We start from the raw sequence: 24,172 nt of genomic DNA, 5'->3' as shown, positions 1-24,172 counted from the left end.
AATTGAATTTTTAAATTTTCTCTTTAAAAAAGTTCAAGAATTGTTTTTGTTTATATTTATTATATTTAGACATGAGACCAGAGTAAATGCTATATATATTAATATTTTATTTCTGTAATAGTCTATTAGTTTCTTAACAAATTGGATTCCATAGTGCTGAACCCAACAACTCTAAAAGCAATATAAACTGACTTGAAGTTCAGCATAATATTACAAATTTTAAAAGAGACTAAGTTTTGAAAACTTAAACAGGAGTATTTTTGCCTTTTATTCTGAATGAGTATATACACTGCACTTTTTGTGACAAGTGGCTTTATATCATGTGCTTTCAAAATTTACCTATACCTCACAAAACTGCTAAACTAGTCACATCTAATACGATTGTCACTGGGTATTGTTTACAACTCAGGTTTCTATGTTCTTATTTATAATGTGCTAAAAATAGTATCCTTAAATTTTGAAATAAGTAAAATTCCAATATAGTATAACTCATTATTATATGATTTATGCCTACCACTAAAAGAATATCTGTTAACAATAGTATAGTTAGCATATAAAACATATTTATGTCCATGACAAGGAGTGCCTAAAGCATTATCAGTGACAAACATTCTGTACTTTTGATATGTCCTTTACAGTTTTACTTCACTTGTAAATTTTGTGCAGATACTATCAATACACAATATCTTATAACTAAGTATCTAAAACGTTCCGATGTTTTTTTTTTAAAAGGGAGACAAAAATGTAAGAACAGAAACAATATTTAGTGAACAAAAGAGTATAGGAAAACTCTGAAGACATTTAATTTAAATCACTTAGACCTTCACACGGCACAATTTAGGAGTCAACAGAGTGGAATGAGCTCTATCCAGCACACCATTTGTGGTTCAATCATTTAACTCTTAAAATGTTCACTAGCTTTAAGAGAAGAAATAAGTTATTTAGTGTTTAGATGAATTTGAGATTAAAAAAAATTATGGCCCCACTCCAAAAAGGGAGGGGGTAGCCTATATGAATCTTTCATACAGTATCATAATAAAAGGGTAAGTCTAAGAAAAATAATTAGAAAAGACCAAGAGGAAACATGGTGCCACTACATGAAGATAAGCTGGATTGATTTCTAAAGGCAATATAATATGTGTTCTGGAACATGGGTTCTAGAGCCTTGATTACTTAGATTTACATTCCACTTCTACCCCTTAATTAGCTGTACAACCTTGGACAAGTTTTCTAATTTCTCTGTGCCTCAGATTACCCATCTTTAAACTGGGGATAATAACATAACACAGGGTTGTACTGAGGATATTAAACTAGTTATTCTAAGTGAAGCACTCAGAACAGTATCTGACACGTAGTAAATGACCCCTGTGTGTTAGTATTATTAATGTTTTGTACATGGGAATAAGCCTCTAAAGATTGCTCTCATTCATACAATACTAATAAGCACAGTACATAGTTTCTGGGCCTTTAATACACTTTGAGGTGGTATTAAGACTCTGGGGAACCGTATATCCTACTTACTTCTACTTGCCACTACAAACTCTTATTCCTCCCACTCATTCTCTAAAAGCAAAAACAGTCCTCCAGCTGCACATCTGCTAGGATAATAAGCATTACTATGAGAAGCAAAGTTTACTTCTCTGCCACAGTGAAAAATGTTAAAAAAAAAAAACAAACTGGGATGTGGTCCATCTTATATCTGACCCACAAATTGCAAACTACTGGGCTAAATACTGGTTTGAATACAGTGCTGGAGAAAATGTATTCTGAGCTTGCTTCCTTATGTGCTCCTTTTACTTCACCTAAGGTCTTCATCTATGTTTTTAAATCTCACGTAGAAAACTTAATCAGAATTCCCTTTATCAGCTAATTTAGTTTGGCTTTCACATGGAACCATATTTGTCCCCCTTCTCTATTACAAACACCATATACCAAAGACACGATTCATTAAATCTGGATCTTCCAGAGAAGAAAAAAAAGTGAAGAATATGATGAGAGGAATACAAGTTCCATGATTTCTTGAGGGTCCTGGTATCATTCAGCAATGAAGACAGAGAATAGGAATTTTTCTATTCTATACAAGATCTTAACATGCATTTCAAAGGTAAAGGTTCTTTTTAGCTAAAAAAGATGATAAAAGCAACAAGAATTTACTGTATTAGCACAGGAAACTATATTTAGTATCTCAAAATAACCTATAAAGGAAAATAATCTGAAAAATATATAAAACTGAATCACTTTGCTGTACACCTGAAACTAACATAATATTGTAAATCAACTATACTTCAATTTAAAAAAAGATTAAAAAACTAGAGGAAATTAAAACACACTATTCATAAAAATCATCCATAATCTTATTACCCTACCAGAATAGCTATTTTCATTTATATAATACTCTCCATGTCTGTAAATTTATAAAGTTATCAGTAAGAAGCTATGAGGAATAACTTTAAGTATTCTTAGAAGTTCCACACATGATGGACAGAATAGTTGAGAAATCAAACATGGTACATATAAACATTTATTTCAAATAAGCCTACCACAGGTTCATTTGTATTTAAGGTGCACTAATTGATACTGACCAGCAGATAAACAAATTGAATGTATTCTTTTTAAAGTAGAAAAGTCCTGGTTGATCTTAATTGGTAGTATATGTTTTTCTTTTAGATACTATGTTTCTGGTTAGCATTCCAGTATTTTATTTCAAAAAATTTACTTCAAAAAATTTACTTCAAAAAACTGTAGCAAGGTGTGTTTCCATTTAATTTCATTAAGTGTTTTAAAAGATTTTTTGCACTTCATTTAAAGGCCCTTCCAAGAAGATAGGTAGATCAGGTAACTGTTACTTTTTCATGAGTCACTGATAAACTTTGACTTTTAAGGGACATTTATAAAATAAAAAGTAGAGACACACAGGATGCATATAAAAGAGTATCATAATTTATAAGAATAGTATTAGAAAGGTCACAGTTTTGTATGTGTTAAAGCTAATAAAAGTTAAAAAAAACACACAAAGCCAAACTATTTTAAATTCTATTTATTTCAAAGAAAGACCATGGGTACCCTACTGATCAATGAAAAAGAGAAAGTAGGGATCATCATCACCTATTACTTTGCTTCTGTTTTCTGTATCAAGAATGGTTTCTGGACTGAGATGAAGAAAGTGAAGTCCAAGGAGGTTGAAAAGTTTATAAAGTACAAATCTCAGGTCATTTTACATATATTTCAGGTTTAGTTAGAATACTCGCAAATACCTCCATGGTGATGGAGAGGTATTACAGGATACGAGAAAAGCAAATGTCATTCTGATTTTTAAAAAGGGAAAATAATATTGATTTTGCAAATCTATATATTGGCAGAGACTATCCTTAATCCCAGGTTTAAAAATTTAATGAAAGGGTTACTTTATGAGTAATTGATAAAAGAGCCAGAAAGAACTAATGAAAAATTATATTAGCCCAGTGATCAATTTCAGACCTCATGTGACATATCCCAAGTACTTGGGATGTCTAGCACAACACCGTTGCTCCTCAAATACTTAATAAAGGAAAGACAGACCTCATTTCCTTTTTTGTCAGTAGTACTACTGTCAAAGAGTAAACGTTAAAACAGTTTGTATATTATAAAACAGTCTGAGGTACTTTAATAATATCCTTGACTATTAAATTATCCGGCCTATTGGGTATATATAGAAGATCTGGAATTCTTCATTTGTTCATTCAACAACTACTTATTGAATGCTTCTATACCGCATATGCTTAGCAGGCGGCAGTGAATAAAACAGACTACATTTTAGTCTTTGTGAAGCTTATTATATTATAATTGGGAAGATGGTCAATAAACATATTAATAAAAAATGTTTTGTAAGATGGTGAAAAATACTATGGAGAAGCATTAATCAAGGTATGAGGACACAGAGGAACTAGGTGGGTTGTCAGGGAAAGCCACTGTGATAATGAGGAAGAAAAGGAAAGGGAGTAAGTCATGAGTATGTAACAAGGAAGAATAAATCTGACTCCATATTGGATCTGTTTCTTTTACTTTAACCTTCGTATTCTATTGCTTTTGCTGCAACTTAAGAATGTTGCCTATAGCCTGAAATATACAAGACAGCCCATTCTCAAGGCTCTGACCTTTAAGGGTATAACACTTTTCTATTCATACAGAGATAAAAAGTTACAGAACAGACAATTACATTTGTCTTGTTGGACGTTTACAGGAACATCAAGATCTGACCTACATGGATTGCTGCAAGAACAAAGGATTCCAAGAAATTTGCAACAACCAACCACACCCTCTCCCCTTTTAGTCTGAATTCTAGCTTGGGTAAGGTGGTTCTTTGGGACACTAGTCCACCATCTTCTTGGTCTACCGGCTTTCTGAATAAAGTTGCTATTCCTTGCCCCAACACCTCGTCTGTTGATTTACTGGCCCTGTCCTGCAGTGAGCAGTATGAACTTGGACTTGGTAACAAGGACACCTGGGAAAGCAGTCAAGCAAGGACTTTTGTAATATTCTAATGGAAAAAAATGGAGAAATATGGGCTGTATAACAGCTCTTTTAGGAGTATTCCAAACAAAATGAATGCTTATTCTCCGAAAGTCCTAATTAATAAAAGGATTGATATTGACCTAAAAGGAGGTTTTCAGACCATGTTGTGTAGCTCTGATTTGAGCTCTGTACTGCTTAATAGTTAATCATGACTTGAAGATACAAAAAGTAACTAATTAAATTTGAAGATGACACAAAACTGGAGGACAAAGTTAAAAATCCTTGGACTACAGAAAAACATTCAAAAAGGTCTTAAGAGCTGAAGTTATCACCCAAATCTAACAAGATAAACTTTGATGATGTCCAGAAAATATCCTGTGAAGTACATGACAAGGAGACATGACTTAAGTAACAATACATTAAAAAAAAAGAAAGAAAGAAAACCTCTCAGTGTTTTTTGTTGACACTGAGCCCAACTTGAATGTTGTTATAGGACTGCCCCCCAAAAGACGAATTAGTAAGGAACTATGAATATGCAGTAAAGTATTTAAGGACGATTCTACATTTATCACACCACATCAAGGGTGTAACTGACCAGGACCCTATGAGGCCTTCCTGGGACAGACCTCCCCCCACATATCTACTGCTTTAGCTCCTCTCTAAAGTACCTAGATAATAGTATCTGATGCATATTTCCTGAGTTTTTCAGGTGCTAAAACCACCAACAAATGGAAGAAATTAACTACTTGATTATCATGGGCATGTAATCCCCAGACCTTCTAGCACCTAAGGATTGACCACCATCAACCAATCAGAGAATTTGTGCAAGAGCTGACCACATACCCAAGGTGTGCCCCTTCCTCACCTTGCCTTTAAAAATGCTTTGCTGAAACCCTTTGGGTAGTTAGGGTTTTTTCAGCATGAGCTACCTCTTCTCCTTGCTTGGCCCTGCAATAAAACTTTCTCTGCTCCAAACTCTGACATTTTGGTTTGTTTGACCTCACTAGTGTGTTGGCCACACAAGTTGTGTGTTGGCCACACAAACTTGTGTTAGGTAATATGGGTATTTTGATTAGTTTTGAGGATCAAAATTTAAGAGAGATTTAAACACAGATGCATCTAGATAGCACCTGGGATTAAAACCTATGTAATAAGGAAATTGGCTGAAGAAACTACAGATGTGTATAAGGGAAAAGTGTATGTGAGAAGTAAGGGGATTATAGCTAACTTCAAATCTCAGAAGGACTGTCAGGTGGAAATAAAATTGGACTTTGAACTCACTTTATCACTAGGACCGATGAGTGGAAGCAACAGAGAAGGAGTTGATCGTATAAGAAAATGTCACAGTCATTCAGTTACGGATCTTAAACACTCTCTTGTCACAGGGTAACTGCCTTGGGAGATGAGGGATTGTTGTAGTGAGGATTCAGAGGACCAGCTGATTAGGGGACTAGAATAAGTCACTTCTACCTGTATGGTTCTATAACTGATGTAATAGATTCGTCTCTTTTTTTTAAGTAGTATTGAGGCAGCAGCTTGCTTCTCTCTTCCTTTTCCTTCCATTTTATTCTAGGCAGAGGGAGTGCCTTCAATAAAGGTTTATTTTTTCACTTAACTTTTCTCACACTTTTTATATTTATTTTTCTATTGTTCCAACTTCCTTATTACTTATTTGAACATTTTTGGATACTTATAATAATCTTCAATTATGTATATTATTTGAAGTGTAGCAAAATACTATGTAAAAATAAAGTGAGTTACATTTAGTATTAATTTCTCAGCAACTGCTTTTTATTTGCTGTCATCAGTTACATATAGGGTAACTGAAATCACTACTCCTCTGGTGCCTTTAGGTATCTAAATCTTAAGCTTTATGCAAAAAATTAATTCAAAACAGATCACAGATCACAGATTTAAATGTAAAACATAAATCTATGGAACTTTTAGAAGATAACATAGAAGTAAATCTGCAATACCTGTGGCTTCGTGAAGAGCGCTTAGACATGACAGCAAAAGCATGATCATAAAAGAAATAAATTACAACTTTTGCTCTGTGAAAGACCCTGTTAAAAGGATGAAACGAACAAACTTTGGATTGGCAGAAAATTTTTGCAAACTACATATCTGATTAAGGACTTATATCTAAAAATTATATAGAACTCTTAAAACCCAATAGTATAAAAGCAAAGAATCCAAGTAGAAAATGGTCTTAAGATATGAAGAGATGTTTCACTGAAAAGGATATAGAGATGGCAAATAAATAAATAACAATATTCAACATTATAGGAAAATGAAAATTAAGACCATGGTGCTATATCACTATACATCTATTAGAATGCTAGAATAAAAAACTATGATAATACCAAATGCTGGTGAGGGTGCAGAAAAGCTGGGTCTTATATACATTGCCGGTGGAACATACAACGGTACAGCCACTGTGGAAAGTAGCTAGGTAGTTTCTTAAAAAGCTAAACATATGCTTACCATATGACCAAGCAGTTACACTCTTGGGCATTCATCTAGGAGGAATGAAAACTTACGTTTGTTCAAAAAGTTGCACAGGACTGTTCATAGGAGCTTTATTGTAATTGCCAAAGACTAAAAATAACCAAAATATCTCTCAACAGCTGAATGGTTAAACAACTTTTGTACACCCATACCATGGAATACTATTCACCAATGAAAAAGAAACCAACTGTTGACACAAGCAACAACTTAAATGGATCTCAAAGGCATTATGCTAAGTGAACAAAGCAGTCTCACAATATCACACACTGTATGATTCCATTCATATAGTATTCTCGAAATGACAAAATTATAGAGATGGAAGACAGGTTAGTGGTTGACAGTAGTTAGGTATGATGGAGGGGAGAAGGTATGACTATAAAGGGGTAGCATAAGTGATATCTTTCTTGTGACAGAGTAGTGCTATATCTTGATTGCTGTGGTGGTTACACAAATTTACACATGATAAAGTGATACAGAACTATATACATGCATTGTACCAATGCCAAATTCCTGGTCTTGAAATAGTACTATAATTATATGTGATGTAACCACTGGCAGAAATTGGGTGAAGGGTACATGGGACTCCTTTGTATTATCTTTGCAACCATCTATGAATCTATAATAATTTCAAAATAAAAAGTTAACAAAGGTATAATCGACAATTTAAATTAAGAACAGAATGACTATTTTGAACCATAATTTTACCAATGTCTGTAGTCTAGGAATAACTAACTCACTGCAGCAGGAAGAAGTGGCACTGAATTAGGGGCTATGGAAAAGGCAGAGATATTAAATTGGTAAGATATAAGAAATAACTAAAAAGTCTTTAAAACTATTAAACACAAGGATGCAGATAAGCTTTTTTTTAAAAAAAAAAAGTAACTACCTTAACGTGAAATTCATTATCCAATAAGATATTCTGAGTCTTCAGGTCATGATGAAGTAGAGGAGGATTCATATTGTGCAGGTAATTTACACCTAGTGCAATTTCATGCAGAATACGAAATCTTAATGGCCAAGGAACATCAGGATATTCATTTTTCTTCATATATATGGAAAGAAACAAAACTAAAATTAGTGGCCAAATTTATTTCCACTTAGAAAATGAAATATTCCATGAGGAAATATAGTATTAAACTGAATATCTGGTATAACTAAATTCAGGGCAAAAAGTACTCATTTTGTTATATTACCAATTTGACGTTATTTAACATCCTTGTATCTTACTTTCCTCAATTTTTAGAGAAAATAATGACTTTACAGTACTGATATTTCCTTTTAGTTTATACTGGTAATGCAACTACATGGTATGGGGTCTTTCTTCAGTTGAGACAGTTTTAAATTATTTTTTATCTATATAATACCCAAACATATATTTATACTCATAGCCATCTTCCCATTCTATGGCTTCTTATCAAATAACTTGTGCCCATGAATGTGTACACACACACACACACACAATTTGTTTCTATTCAAAATTTATATTTTAAATTTCCTATTAATATAAAACCATACTTGATTATGATGATAACCACTGCATCAATTAAAATTATGACCATAATATATTTACTTACTAAGCATTAATACTTCATATTTTTAAATCATATATTTACTTGCATTTCAGCTTGAAAAATTAGCATTTGGGAGTTTTGCTTTTGTGAAGGAGACAAAAATCATCTTCATTTCTAAGTATATATAACATAGAAACATTAAAAATGTAATGTTTTCTATTTCCTGGTACTTACAAGTGACAGTCATCTGAAGTTTCTTAAATGTTTTCTGAACATAAAAGTTAATACAGCTTCCCAGGAGAATGAACATACTCAGAAAAATTAGATAATTTGGGAAAATCCAACAATGAATCTTCAGGGACCATGCCACTGGGTACATTTTACTAAATAATATGAAAAAGTATGCTTCCACTGAGCTCAAAACTGTTCTTAAGAATTTTTTTTCTGCAGATGGGTCAGCTTATAGTTCATTGATTAACTAACTTGGCAGGGGAGTGGCTCAAAATACTTGTCTTTACATAGTATTTTGATTTTTTTCATCAATCTTTTGTGAGGTTGGGGGAACGTGCTTCAAGATAAATCCTGACCTAATAATACAGGACACCAAAAGAAACACAAAACACAAATGTTCAACATTACTTCCTCTTGTATACACAGATTCCCATCCCCTTGAGTAACTGAATCTTTTAATCTTTAAAAAGGTAACTTTTTCTGAAAATTATATAGTTTAAAGAAGTAACAAGGCCTCTCTGCAGTATAGTGCTATATGGAAGCTTTTGATCATGGAGAGGAAGGTAGATGAGTGCTCACTATGTATTTTATGATTCCTTCCAGGAGTCAGCAATCCCCCTGTAGGAGGCTCTAGAATTTCTAATGGGCTCCAAATTTGGGTACCAGAGCATCTACTGTGGTGCTGGGGTATGGGAAGACAACATTAGAATTTATGCTTATACTCATTTAACAAAAGGAAACTGTGTTTAATTAGTATTTGTATCTTACTTGCTGTGTTGGTTACACAAATCTTATGCACTGACACTAGTTACTTTACTCTGTCCTTGTTTCAGATGGTCCTGTCACAAACAGAATGTGTTGTATCCTGAAATAAAGAGGAAGTCACTCCATGAGTGGTGACAGTGGCACCCATTCTCTCTTGTTTGCTTATAGAACACTGTGATGTATCAGAATTTAGGAGTGTTCAGTGACTAGATTTTACAGATTATGTTACTACTCAGTTTTAACTAAAGCACCCCTCACAAAAGAGACTGAGTTCTTTAAAAATATTTCTTGACAGAAACTGCAGGCTAGAGATAATCTTAGTAATATGAGAGCAAGCAAACAACAATAGATGGATACACATATTTTGAGAATGAGGACACCCCCCACAACCGGGCCATATTTGTTTACTGATGGGATTCACAATTAAAGCCAGATAACTGATACCTTGGGAAAAAGGTACATGGCTCATGCCATTGTCTATTATTGGAAAAGCTCATGTATTTGATACTCAGATTTATTTGGTCTATTAATTCAGAACTTTATGAACTGGTATTATTAACATTTAATTTGAACCCTACATTGTCTTTAACATAAAATGAAATCTGGCTTAAACTAACAATAAATTGTATGGTGTGCAGAGTTTATCTTTTCTCTCTCCTGTTCCTCTCTTACATATATAGACATGTGGATATTAGAATTCAGTGTAAACCTCAGGAACAGTAACCTAAGCAAAATAATCTAGGTCACTTAGAATGCAGGGTCTGACTCCACAGTATTTTTTTTTTTTTTTTTTTTTTTTGCGGTACCCGGGCCTCTCACTGTTGTGGCCTCTCCCGTTGCGGAGCACAGGCTCCGGACGCGCAGGCTCAGCGGCCATGGCTCACGGGCCCAGCCGCTCCGCGGCATGTGGGATCCTCCCGGACCGGGGCACGAACCCATGTCCCCTGCATCCGCAGGCGGACTCTCAACCACTGAGCCACCGGGGAAGCCCCACAGTATTTTTAACAACACAAAAGAAGCCATAAATGGTGAAGTTTTTCATTATTCTTATTTTGATTCATCTATATATCCCCAAATAATCTGATCATTTGTAAAACGAAAGTACTATATAGGTTGAATAACAGAATTATAACGACTGAAAATGTATAATACTTACCCTATGTAGGAGTTCATTTAATGACCCATTTGGCATGTATTCAGTAACTATTCCCAAAAATTCAGGCTCATTGCAAATTCCCAAAATTGGAAGAATGTAACTAAATCTAGCTTTGTGTAAAATTTCAGCTTCTCTTAAGACATCATTTCTTTCACTAAAGAAAGAAAATGTATAATTATTTCAAAGTAAGGAAAAATACACAATTATCAAGCCCATAAATATTAGTTAATCCTGGATTTTTTCATTCATTAGCTTTTGACCTCATGTAAATTATGCAGCTTCTCTTAGTTTCTTCGTGTTTAAAGTTGGGATAATATCTACCCTATATATTCCATAGGTCTGTTTAGAGACCAAAATACCTGTATAAGCCACTGACAGAAAAAAGTGCTACATACAGATTATTATTGTACTCTTCTCAGGAAAGGGAAAGAATACCATGTTTAAGTTTATAAAGTCTATATTAGAATGATAGGTGCTTGAACTAATTACATTAAGTTTATGTTGTATTAAAATGATCACATTTGATTAGACTATTATATTAAATTTTATGGTTGCATACCATGTAAAAATTTTCTAAATATCCTGAATATTAAAACACTTAAGTGTTGTAGATTTTAATGACTAGATGATAATAGTTGCATAAGGGTCAATAATGCTTAGAAATTATATACTGGAACACAGGAAAAGGACACTGAGAACAGGTAAATGCTTAGAATGGATCCCTGGGCTAACTCTGGATCCCAGGTTCATCTGATTTTTCATTCATAAAACAAATAAATATTGAACATTTATTATGAATAAAGAACTGTGCTCAGCATTATGGAGACTAGTAAGTTTAAAAAAACCAAAAAACAAAACACATAGTCTGTGACCTCAAACTGTCCAGAAATCTTTTTAAGAAAAATAAGTACTCACTGTGGTCTTGATTTACACTTCTCCAATGATTAGTGATGTTGAGCACCTTTTCATATACCTATTGGTCATTTGTATGTCTTTGGATGTGTTAATTATATTGATATTGGTAATTATTCCATGATGATGTATATGTATAGCAAATAATCATGTTTTGCACTTTAAATATATACGATTATATTTGTCAATTATTCCTCAATAAAGTTAAAAAATAAGAAAAGCAAATAAAAAAAGAAAACCAAATACTTAAAATATAAGGCAGAATATGATAAGCGCCATCAAAAACAAGTAAATAAGCAAGCAAATAAATAAATAAATATAGGGAGCTCAGAGAACTAGTAAATCTGGGCTAAGGGAGTTGCTACAGCCTTTAGAGAAAGATGTCAACAGTACCTTAAGGATGGATAGAATTTCAACCACTGGAAAAAGGGCATCCAAGATATGTGGTCCCTCTCCAAGATGGGAGAGATTTTGCCTTTCTTTTTCATCTGTGTCTCCCCAGGATCTGGAACAGTACCTGGCACACAGAATTTGTCTAATAGATGTGTATCAAATGAACTCAAGGAAGTTAAAGTACAGGCTATATCTGGAAAATGACAAATTGTTTAATATGAATCAGGATGTGTAACAGCGTGTGTAAAGGGAGTGAAGGTGAATAGGGTAGGGTAGGGCCTCATCGCAGAGCCTTAAAGCCAGGTGAGAGCATTTACACTTGATTTGGTAGTCACTGAGTTGTGACTACAGGTTATTGAGCACAGGAGTGACAGGAGTGGAACAAACTTTTAGGATGATTAACTTGGCAGCAAGGTGTAGGATCAGCAGAAGGAGGTAGAGTTTGAAAGCCAGGTATTAGAAGATTATAATACTAGTTAAGATGTGAAGCAATGAGAGTCTGAAACTATAAAGGTTGCAGTGTAAATAGAAAGAAAAACACTAGCTGAATAGAATACCCAGGCTCTGGTGGCTGACTGATTGACCTGATTGACTAAGGGAGGTATATACATATATATATGGGTATATGTGTGTGTATGTATGTGTGTGTATACGTATGTGTGTGTGTACATATATATGAAGGGAACTGCATTTGTCACCAATTTTTTTCCATGGACGATTTGGTATTGGTAGCAGCAGTAATAGAAAGAGAACTGTCTCTAGGAGAAGCTTATTAGGTAAACAATGATGATTAGTTGGTGTTTAAACCACCCAAGCTCTTGATGAATGGCTGCTGAAATAAGAAAAGCAACAGACATTCCAGACCAGACTATGAAGCCTCCTTTAAAAACAAACAATAAGCAAAATAAAGCAAAAAAATCTTAGTCATCTATGTTTTGAAGAGGTAATATACTTACATGTTTCAAAATTCAAGAATTACAAGAATGCATAAAGAGTTTCTCTTCTTCTCCCTGCTCTTCAGCCACTTAATATCCCAACTGTGAGGCAACCAATTATACCAGTTTGTGAGACCTGCTTTAATTAAATTTATATTTCCTAAGCTGAAACAGGTCTGTATTTGCCTCATGAAATGTAGGTCAACAAGACAGTTATTGAGTAGCACCTTTGCCGGGAAGGTTCCTGGATACTCTGAGAAAGAATTATAGAGAGGGCATGCTAGGGGATATCTTAGTGATACTTAATATACTAATTCCTCCTCCCATTAAGAGTATGATGCATTCTTCCTTCTCTTGTGATCCTATGATGTGTTGGCCACTTTACTACAGTTGGTTTCATTATCCCTACTTTATATATGAGAGCACGAAGGCTCACATAAATTAATAATTTCTACTGGTCATGCCAACAATAAGTGGCAGATTTAGAGTCAGATTTGAATTGCAATTGTGGGACTCTAAAGCCTTTGTTTTTTCCACTCACTGCTTAATCAGAGAAGGAAAATTCTTGAAGTCAGATTTCAGGAAGAATGAGTGGGAAAACAGAAAAAGCCAAAACAGTTTAAAAATAGGTTTTTATATTAAAAAAATAAAATGTAAAACAGCTTTTATAGACATATTACCAAAATTACCCATAACAAATTTCAGTTACAAAACAGTTACACTGTTTACACAAGGTATTTGAACAAGCTGTCAGACTCATCTACGCATAAGGAGTTGGGAGATTGTTGGGGAAGGTCCACTCGTTGGGCAGAAGTCAGGTTACAGAGAATAATTTACCAATCACTAAAATAAGAACATGTTACAGCACATAAACTTATTTTTCTTTTGTGATCTCAAAGAACAATGCAAACATTATCCACACCAGAGCCCAAGAAGTACATGTATCTGTTATTCCCACTTTATAAGTGAAGACATAAAACACCCTGTGAGTCAACTGCATAGCCCAGTCCTATGCTCAGACTACATAAATACTGCTAATGTTAACATTCTAGGTAACAAGTGGAAGAAAAATGTGATGCAGTAATGCCAGAGTGTTGCACTGGTCCTTATGGCTTCTTTGATGGCAGAATTAATTTCCTACCCGATTTAGTGAAGAATTTTAGAAGATGAAATTGTTAATGAGCACGAAACGGAACTCCCTTCATTTCTTGGCCCCAAATGGCACAAAACTTAGATAAATTAAAATCTTGAGAAGCAGCATCCAAAATGGGAGGATCAATCTCCTTTAAAATACCTAAGGAGTCCATCAGTGCTAGATTTCCACATATTTTAATAGTTGATTCTAAAATACATCTACCCTCTCTAATCAACCACCACCTTTCAAAGTTGACTACATACACATAATTTCCCAGTAATTGCTCCACAGAATTCAAGACCCTGGGTAAATATACCCCGTATATCACTAAATCAGGATTATGGTACACAAAAAGCAGGAACAATTTCTAGAGGTGTCTCAAACTTACTGTGAGATCTAGCCCATCCAAGCCTGATAGCAAGAGAGCAAGTAAAAGCCACAGGCAGATGAAAGTCAATACCATTAGCAGGGCTGAAGCTGAGGAATTTATCTGCTGTTGGATACTGACAGCCTCTAGCTAATCAGGCATCTAGCATGATGTATTTTCACTTTAGATATAGGGGGAGGAGAGGAGAATGTTGCAATCATGGATGTTAACTCACTAAGAATTGAATGCAGGGCCTAGTTAAATTCCTATTGGAAGGAAAATACACAAGACTAGTGACTAGACTCACTGATTAATATATATGGTTGAAAGATTTTTCTGGAAACAGGAACTAATCTAGCCTTCCCCTGAAATCTGGACATTGCACTAAACTTGTTCCAGGATGGGAGACACATTCAAAAGTTTTGGTCATTTAACAGCTTTCTGATTTCAGTTTATTGTTAGCAAAAATAATACAAGTTTCCTCTAGAGACAGGCTTCCTTCCCTGTGACGGTAAGAGGAGAAACTAAATTGAGTTTGATATCTAAACTTTCATGCCTACATGTGTAAACCAAAAACAACAAAAAGCCCAAACCAAAACGTCCCAGACTCTACAGCAGTGCTGTTCAATAAAAATATAATGTGAGCCACATATACAATTTGAAATTTTCTAATAGCCACTTAAAAAAAAAGTAATATCCACCTGTGGCTAAGAGCTACCTATTGGGCAGTGCAGCCCTAGAATTCGACTTCAAAAAAAAAAGGGAAAAACAAAGCAAACAGAACCCAACTTCAATAAAGAGGACGTTTAGAGTTGGGCTGTGATTGCTGATATTTGGTGTCTGGAGAAAGGAGGCCCAGGAGTAAGAAAAAAAGGAGAGGGCAGTGAAAAGAAGCGTGATTGCTGCATCTCCAGAGAAGCCTGCTCTCCCCACCATGTTAGCCCAAGCGTTGAACGGCTGCCTAGAGGTGACGAGGTGTGCGGCCGATCCCAAGTGGTCACCGTCGCTTGGGCTTCAGAGCCCGCTTGCCGGGGGTTAGAGCCAGTGGGGTGGGGAACGCAGATTTCGGGGATCCGCGGTGGAGCCGCCAGGGCGCCCTACCTGTCGAGCAGCGGGCTGTGAATGTGCAGGTGTTTCACGGCCACCTGAACGCGCCAGTCTGCGTGGCGGGCAGAAGACACGGTGCCGGACGCGCCGCGGCTCAAGTAGCGCAAGTCGGCGAGCTTGTGGTACGGGATGGTGGGCAGGGCGCTGCAGATGGCCTCCTCGTTCATGGTAGCGGGTGGCGCGGGCACTCAGGCAGCCGGTCGATTCCGGAAGTGCCAGCCGCTCCCGCGGCTCCACCCCCTGCGCGAGCCGGGTCGGCAGGCCCTACAGCCTGCCGGACATTAGGGTACGAGGCCGTCCATTCTCCGCGCAGCCCACGCCAAGCCGCTGCTTATCCGGAGCCGGAGCTCTCTCTTCTCTTCTAGAGACTGGTCAACTCTGCGGCGGCGGGGCGCACAGGGGAGGAGCTTCCTCTCTCCAACCTGGCCCTCCCAGGCGCTGCCAGCCACCCGAGCCCGCCTTTCGGAGCTCCTCCCTCCCCAGACTTCTCAGGCGACGTCAGCGGCGGATGCCGAGGCGGGGATGAGGGCCACTGGCCCGCGATCCTGCCAGCAAGGCTCCGGCCTCGGCCTCAGGCCCGAGATCTCCGCCTTGTGGCGACCAGACGACGTGTGCCACACCGGCGGGGCTCGGGCGGGGGCTTCGAAGTAGGGAAGTGAGCCAGGGGCGCTCAATTTGTCTTCTCTCCCCCCAACCCACAAGGTTGGAAAGGTTTTCTTTTGGGGAAATTGCCTCTCCGCAGCTTCACACCCAGCCAGCGGACCCTCCCACCCAGGAGGAATGTCCTCTGGTCCCATCGGCGCGTCTTCCGGGAGTCGCCAAACACCAGACAGAGGTAGCGGGGTGGGTGTGGCAGCTGCCATTTCCTGACTCCGCGCCTGCGCGGAAAGCCCTTTGAGGACGTGCGGTGGTGACTTACTAGGGCTCCGCACTTCTCAGCCCGGTGAGTCAGGTAGGGGTGTAGATTCACTTGCGTACCTGGACTCCAATCTAACCTCACTTCCAACTACTTCAGTCGTGTGGGGGTGGTTGATAAGCCCTGTCAGAGCTTAATCCTGTCTAAACGTTCAGATGTTTAGTTCCTGTTGAGTGCTTCTCTACTAGGGACGTATTCTTCTCTCTCTCTTTTTTTTTTTCCTCTCCTGACGTCCATAATTACAGACAGAGATTGAAAAGTAACCTTGAGAGAGTCCCTCCCTTGATTCCAGGTAAGACTGCAAACATTTCTTTCTTATAGATCTGGGAAGAATGCTGTGTTTAATGCCAACCAAAAAAGACTGCAAAGATCTTTTTACCTTAAACAAACACTTTTCTACACCTGAAATGACTATTTTGCAAAGTGTGGTGCAAATATTATACACAATACCAAGTCCATGCTAGGCATTTAATGAATTCTAAAGCAAAAGTAATAGGGAATGCCTGACTTCAATCAGGGATTTCTGCCTACAGAAAATCAGTGCATCCTGTATTTTTGTATTGCCTGAAATGAGAGTAGCAGTGTTACATTTTACAATAAATGGAAGCTGTAATGAAAGAGTGTGTTTTAAAATTTGATAATTTAAAATAAAATACTTAGCTTTAAAGATATGTCTGATAATCTGTGGTTCATTCCTTAATAAGCTTTTTGCTACAAAAAGTGCTCAGAAAACTTTTCCCATTCATTCATTCATCCAGTCAGTTTACAAACAGAATTCTAGAGAAAGAGAACAAAAATTAAGAAGGGAGGAAATGATCAAAATAATAATTCAAGAATTTCTTCCAGGACCAAAAGACAAAGATGTTCATATTTAAAGGACCCACCAGCTACCCACAGTGACTGAAAAAGGACCTATGTTAAAGCACACCATTAAAAAGATCAGAACACTAAGAATAAAGAGAAGATTCTAAAAGTTTTCAGATGGAAGGAGCAGGAATAAACGGATGAGAATTAGAATGGCATTGGGTTTCTCAACAATAACACTTTTATGCTAAAACACTACAGTGAAATTTCAAGTTTTGTAAGACAATAACTTCCAACCTAGAATCCTATAGTCAAACTATCCATCAAGTGTAAGAATAGAATAAAAACATTTTCACATATACAAGGATGAAAACATTTATTTTCCATCCATCCATCCACCTTTTTTTTTTTTTTTTAGGGCAAGTTACTAGAGGATGTGCTCCAACAAAACGTGAGAGCAAGACAAGAAAGAGAAAGACATGGGATCCAGAAAAAAGGACCAGGAGAATGTGACGGGAAATTCCAGGGTGAAAGATATGTGGCAGAATTAGAGAGCAGTCGTTTTCACCAGAGAAGGAAGATGGCAGACTCCAAGAAGAAAGACTGGTTAGTGTAATTGAATTTATTTAGATTACTAATTTTGAGTATTTGGGTAGTTATATTGATAGATGTTTGATAGATCTAATGAAATACATGATAAAATTCGAGAGAGAACTTAAAAAATATAAGCAAGTAAAAAAAGGAAGCAATTATTAATTCCATGAAAAGTAAAAATTAGACAAGAATGGAAACAGTGTTTCTCCAACTGTTCTGTGGTGGTGAAAATTTTAAGACTTTTTAGAGCTTCTGAAATACTAGTATATTATAAATCTCGAAGGAGAGAACATGCAGCATAGAGCACTATAAAATTTATTTATATTTTTAATTGCATTACTTTAAAATTTTTAAAAATTAGTATTCACACGGTTCAAAGTTTAAAAGTGTAACAGACAGATAATTCAATAGAAAATTAGGCAAAATACCTAGGTAGTTCACACAAGGGTATATCTAAATAGCAAATAGCAAATGAATGTGAAAAGGTGCTCGACATCATCAGTCATTAGAGAACTACAAGTTAAAACCACAGTGCAATATCACTACACAAATATAAGAATAACTAAAATTAAAAAGACAGAATATAGCAAGTGTGGGTGAGGTTTTGTAACAATTGGAACCCTTGTACATTGCTGGTGGGAGTGTCAATTGGTACAATCAATTTTGCAAACTGTATGGCAGTACTATTAAAATTGCAGATATGCGGATCCTCAGCAATTCCTTGCCTAGGTATATGGACATGCATATGCATATACTAGAAAGTTCATAGTAGTGCTATTTATAATAGCTTCAAACTGGAAATTACCCAAATATCCATAAATACTAGAATGGATAAGTGATTCGTGGCCCATTTAAACAGTGGAATACTAAACAGCAATGATATTGAGCAGTGTACAATATTGATGAATTGCACAAATACAATACTGGATGAAAAAGCTAGACACAGAAGAGTATACATTTTATGAGTCAATTCCTATTAAGTACAAAAACAAGCAAAACTAGCCTATGCTTTTAGAAATCAGGATAATGTCTACTCGTGTAGAGTGGTCATAGTGACTAGAAGGGACAGGATGAGGCCTCTGGGGTGATAGAAATGTTCTGTTTCTTGATCTAGGACCTAGACTCTTGGTGCCAGTTGCACGGGTATGTTCAGTTATGAAAATTCTTTGAGGTTACACAATGTGCACTTTTCTGTATATATATATATGTTATACTCCAATAAAAGGTTAATAGGTTTAAATACAAAATAAATAATATATGTGGGTGTATATTATGTCTCTTACTTTTATTTAATTAGTATTACAGTATATACCTGTTCACCTTGCTTGTCTTTCACTTAGTAATCTATTTCAGATATCTTTCCATACAAATGCATAAAAAGCTTTCTCATTTTTTTTTTTTAATGATAGATATGCCATAATTTACCCCTCATTGGTGGACACTTAGCTGTTTTCCACATATTTACTATTACAAATTATGCTGCAATAAGTAATCATTACATATGTCATTTCATACATGTGCAAGTGTATCCATATATATGCCCTAGAAGCTGAACTGCTGGACAAAAGAGTTATGTTCATTTGTAATTTTGGTTTGTATTGTTGAATTGACCTTCACTGAGGTTGTTCCAGTTTTCTTTTTCTGCAGACAAATGAGAGTGCTGTTTCTTCACATACCTTATTTCATTTCTTTTCGAGATAGATAGTATAATGTTGATCTGCTGATTCCTGTATTTCAGTGCTTCTAAACTCATTTAAATGCTAAGATTCTTTTTATTGCAGACCTTCTAAATATCTGGCTTCAATTTGTTTATCACAACCTCAAACCTTTAGCTTTCATTATAGTTTCACTATTATACAGCTTAAAAATATGTATTCTTAGTGATATGTACATTGTTTAATTAATGCCCATAATGAATGGCTAATGACAGGAAACCTAAAGAATACTAATGATAAACCACATCAACTAAATGAGAAGCAAAGAACATGAGAATAATTATGCAAATTAGGCTAAAAAACAAGCTTCACACCTATATGTTGAATTCATCTATTCAAAATTCTGTAGAGTCATATTAAGTCATATTTTCCATTTACTGAGAATAAAGGTTATTTATATCTGCATGTGCTATTTTAGGGACATGGTAGCTTGAAATGGCATGCTTGAAATCTCTCATAGTCTGTTTTTTTGTTTTGCTTGTTTTTTTAACTTCAATGCCTTTTATTCCTGTAAGTTCTTATTTATTTATTTTTCTAATTTTATTTTTTAAATTAATTTTTATTGGAGTATAGTTGCTTTACAATGTGTTAATTTCTACTGTACAGCAAAGTGAATCAGCTTTATGTATACATATAATGTCCATGGACAGAGGAATGGATAAAGAAGATGTGGTATATATATACAATGGAATATTATCCAGCCATAAAAAGGAATGAAATTGGGTCATTTGTAGAGACGTGGATGGAGCCAGAGACTGTCATAAAGAGTGAAGTAAGTCGGAAAGAGAAAAACAAATATCATATATTAACGTTTATACGTGGAATCTAGAAAAATGGTATAGATGATCTTATTTGCAAAGCAGAAATAGAGACACAGATGTAGAGAACAAACGTATGGACACCAAGGGAGGAAGTGGGGGGGGTGGGATGAATTGGGAGATTGGGATTGACATATATACACTATTGCTACTATGTATAAAATAGATAACTAATGAGAACCTACTGTATATAGCTCAAGGAACTCTACTCAATGCTCTGGGGTGACCTAAATGGGAAGGAAATCCAAAAAAAGAGGGGATATATCTCATAGTCTTTAAAATTAGAAACAAGACAGAAAAGTTGAAAAATAAACCACTTAAAAAAGTACAAATGCAAGAATTAAAAACATCTCATATTCTAATTTTTTCTATTTTTTGGTCTGAAAGCATCTGGTAACCATTGGGGGAAAATGGGTGAAGGATATGTGGGACCTCTCTGTATTATTTTTACAACTTCCTGTGAGTCTATTATTATCTCCAAATAAAAAGTTTTAAAAAGTTGTACCTGGGTGTATTAGTTTCCAGGGACTGCCATAACAAAGAACCACAAGAATTATAAAAAGGTATGTAAATGAGAAGTAAGGCTTCCTGATTCTTCAGATCTCCAGTTCACCTTCCCTAAGACAACAAATAAATTTAAAAAATATTATATGCCATAATGCTAGGTGCTGGAAATACAGGGATAACAAAAGACACATGGTCTCTGTCCTTAAAATGCTTTTAGTGTTCTAAGGGAGATAGAACCTAACCATACAATTACAGTAGAGTGTGATAAATGTTCTGGTAGAGAGGTCCAGGGCACACTCAGAAATTAGGGGAAAGAAGCCTGCATGGTAATTTAATGAAGAGAGGTAAGGCAAACTGCCCAAAGTCATAGAGTTTTTAAACTACAGAGACATGATTCCTGCACAAATCTGTTTGAATTAAAGCTCATATTCTTTCTGGGAACTGCTTGCTGTATCACTAGGGTATTACATTTTCAGTTTCACTTTATATGATGTCTCAGGAGAGGAATTTAGTAGCAAGAGGGAATTTCCCAGCTACAAAAAGACAGTGATGGACAAAAATTTATTATTAAGGGACATTTCATGGGAAATTCCATTTTCTTTTGACATTTTACTTGGCAGGTTTCCAAGAGTGTGGAAAGATGTGTTACCAGTAGCTCAGTCTGCATTTAAAAATTTTAGCTCCTGAATTAAGCAGGATATTTTGCTTTTTCAAATGTCTTCAGAACTCAAAATCATTTTCTCCAGCTGTCACTCCTAGCTTGTTAGCAAAATATACTAAGATATATTTTTTAGGCAATGCACACACACACACTCAGAGACAAAGACACACTTTTTTTTTTTTTCTGCTTTAGGCAGTGGCTATATGAAAGAGATTATAAGTTCAATACCCTTTTTAGTATCCTTTTTTGGGCAAGCATAGACAAAGTTGTGGAAGAAGGCAGAGCTTTTCTTATGGTAGTAGCCAATATAGTCTAGTTCAGGAGTCCCCAACCCCCGGGCCGCAGACTGGTACCGGTGCACAGGCCTGTTAGGAACTGGGCCGCGCAGCAGGAGGTGAGCGGCTGGCAAGCGAGCAGAGCTTCATCTGCTGCTCCACATCGCTCCCCATTGCTCGCCATCCCCCCCACCCAGTCCGGGGAAAAATTGTCTTTCACAAAACCGGTCCCTGGTGCCAAAAAGGTTGGGGACCACTGGTCTAGGTCATAACAGCGCCGGCTGGTGCAATTTGGAATCGGAAACATGATTGAAGCAGGGATCCAATGTCAGCAGCTGAACAGGTTGCCAGAGAGAACTCGAAGGTTTATTGGGAACTAAGGAACACTCAGGAAGCTTCTTTGACTTAATTTTTATAATTGTAAAAAGGAATAGAAATGTCTGCCCTGCCAGGGAAACCTTGTTGCACAACTCCTGCCAAGGACACTGTTCACACTGGGGAGGTGCCATTCACGTGGAATACATTATGAATGGGCCCCCTAGAGTTGTGTGATGTGGAGGCCCTATAGCCTACCTGTCTCCCAGGATTGTTCTGAGAGACTCAAGTTATACAATGAATATAAAAGACTTTATAAGTTATAAACCTGTCAATCTATGTAAATAATAATAATAATAGTTATTCTCCTGGCCAGCTCTGCCCTTCAAGCAAAACATTCTTACCTAGTTTAAGAAAGAGAAAAGCAGCCCTTATTAGCTGGGAGCTGGCCTGGCACTCCCAGTGAATCTGTGGCATTCTCCTGTTCAATATAAACACTTCCATAGAACATCAACCTCAGACAGGATTATTTTGTCACTGTAGTGGAGCAAGAAAAAATAAGACCACTTCATTATCATGTTTGAACAGACAGAGGTAAAAACATTGTTCAAACCACAAAAATGATCAAACATTGCCCTTTACTAGCTAATAATAAGTGCCTGCTTCTTCTTTACCAATTATAGCTTTATCTCAATTTCATTATTCTCACTGTCTAGATATAAATTATTAAGATACCTGATCAGAGAATCACTCCTGCTTCCAGACAGCATCCAATGCAGGGAAGATACCCGTTTTCCTTGAATGCTCCTCAGAATCACCTACAAGAAGTCCAAATCCTGTAATAAATTATTTCTAACATCCTTACTGAGATGTCCTGATTCCTCATGGTACACATAACTCCTGCTTGCAATGAGTCAGTAAACCCAGATTTATAGAACTGCAGATGTGTCCCTGGTGGTCTTTGGATAGAGGACATTGTTAGATTCATAGAGCAGTTATTACCCAGCCTGGAGCCCTCACTGTCTGCATTTCAGTTAAACAACTGGCTCCTCTAACTTCTCTAGGGACTTAGCTATGGTGTAGGTTCTTTTTCATAGCCCAGAACTCCTGAGGAAGAGATTCTGGTTGGCCATAATATCACCCTTCAAGTCCTTTGTGGATTATGGGGATATGGACATGAGGTACTGAATTTCTAAAACAGCAACAACAACAACAATATCGACAACAGCAATAATAACTAAGACTTATAGGTTAAGAATCCGCCTGTGAATGCAGGGGGCACGGGTTCAAGCCCTGGTGCAGGAAGATCCCATATGCTGCGGAGCAACTAAGCTCGTGCACTACAACTACTGAGCCAGCTCTCTAGAGCCTGCAAGCCACAACTACTGAGCCCGCGTGCCACAACTACTGCAGCCCACGTGCGTAGAGCCTGTGCTCCACAGCAAAGAGAAGCCACCGCAATGAGAAGCCCACACACCGCAACAAAGAGTAGCTGCCTCTCGCCGCAACTAGAGAAAGACCGCGCACAGCAACGAAGGCACAATGCAGCCAATAAATAAATAAATTAATTAATTAAAAAAAAACAAACAACAACCTAACACTTATATAATGCTTGCTACGTGTCAGGGACTCTTCTAAGCAATTTCCATAGAGTAAATCACTTAGTACACCAACACTATGCAATAGATGCTATTATCACTCTAACTTTGCAGATGTAGAAACTGAGGCACAGAGATGTTAATTACTTGTGTAAGGTCCCACAGCTCTTAAGAGGCATAGCCAGCAATTGAACAAAGGAAATTATATTGCTATATTCTGAATCAGTTCAACTGTTCTCATGAAGTAATAGAGTACTGAGAGATGGAGTGTGAATGATTTGGCACCACTCAGCACACTTTTATATGAAGAGTTATTTTATACGTGAGCAAGGATATCTTTTAAAGAAGTTCAGTCGAGCGATCTTAAAGTGTTGATGTGTCTCTTTAATAATAGTGTCTGTTAGGAATAATTTAAACTTTATGGAACTAACTCCATTGGCTATAATTTGCTTTTTCTT

At 36.5% G+C, this 24,172-nt stretch overlaps 1 protein-coding gene and 2 long non-coding RNA genes across 10 annotated transcripts in view; 2 read left to right on the top strand and 1 right to left on the bottom strand.

The window, feature by feature from the left end:
• LOC132593730 (uncharacterized) overlaps positions 1-4,738 on the top strand; it is a 103,845-nt gene extending 99,107 nt beyond the window's left edge. The window contains exon 4 of the long non-coding RNA XR_009559501.1: positions 4,220-4,738. This is a non-coding gene — a long non-coding RNA (uncharacterized lncRNA). The remainder of the gene's footprint in view (positions 1-4,219) is intronic.
• Positions 1-16,245, bottom strand: part of LOC115856511 (receptor-interacting serine/threonine-protein kinase 2) — a 30,890-nt gene extending 14,645 nt beyond the window's left edge. The window contains exons 1-3 of one of the 4 annotated variants that reach the window (XM_060287173.2): positions 15,506-16,245; positions 10,663-10,816; positions 7,886-8,041 (exon numbers count right to left, since the gene is read on the bottom strand). In XM_060287173.2, the coding sequence (XP_060143156.1) occupies positions 7,886-8,041; positions 10,663-10,816; positions 15,506-15,678 (483 nt within the window). In that variant the 5' untranslated portion in view covers positions 15,679-16,245. The other 3 variants (XM_070043979.1, XM_070043980.1, XM_060287176.2) reach the window with 3 other exon arrangements.
• LOC115850919 (uncharacterized) overlaps positions 15,734-24,172 on the top strand; it is a 30,257-nt gene continuing 21,818 nt past the window's right edge. The window contains exons 1-4 of one of the 5 annotated variants that reach the window (XR_009559500.2): positions 15,734-16,454; positions 16,673-16,719; positions 17,650-17,837; positions 20,147-20,312. This is a non-coding gene — a long non-coding RNA (uncharacterized lncRNA). Of the gene's footprint in view, positions 16,720-17,649; positions 17,838-20,146; positions 20,313-24,172 lie in introns of all 5 variants that reach the window. The other 4 variants (XR_009559498.2, XR_009559496.2, XR_009559497.2 and 1 more) reach the window with 4 other exon arrangements.

The sequence above is a fragment of the Globicephala melas genome, chromosome 17, assembly GCF_963455315.2.
Source record: "Globicephala melas chromosome 17, mGloMel1.2, whole genome shotgun sequence".
Taxonomy (NCBI): Eukaryota; Metazoa; Chordata; class Mammalia; order Artiodactyla; family Delphinidae; genus Globicephala; species Globicephala melas.
The sequence above is the reverse complement of the archived record's forward strand: the minus strand, read 5'-3'. Positions and strand labels throughout refer to the sequence as shown.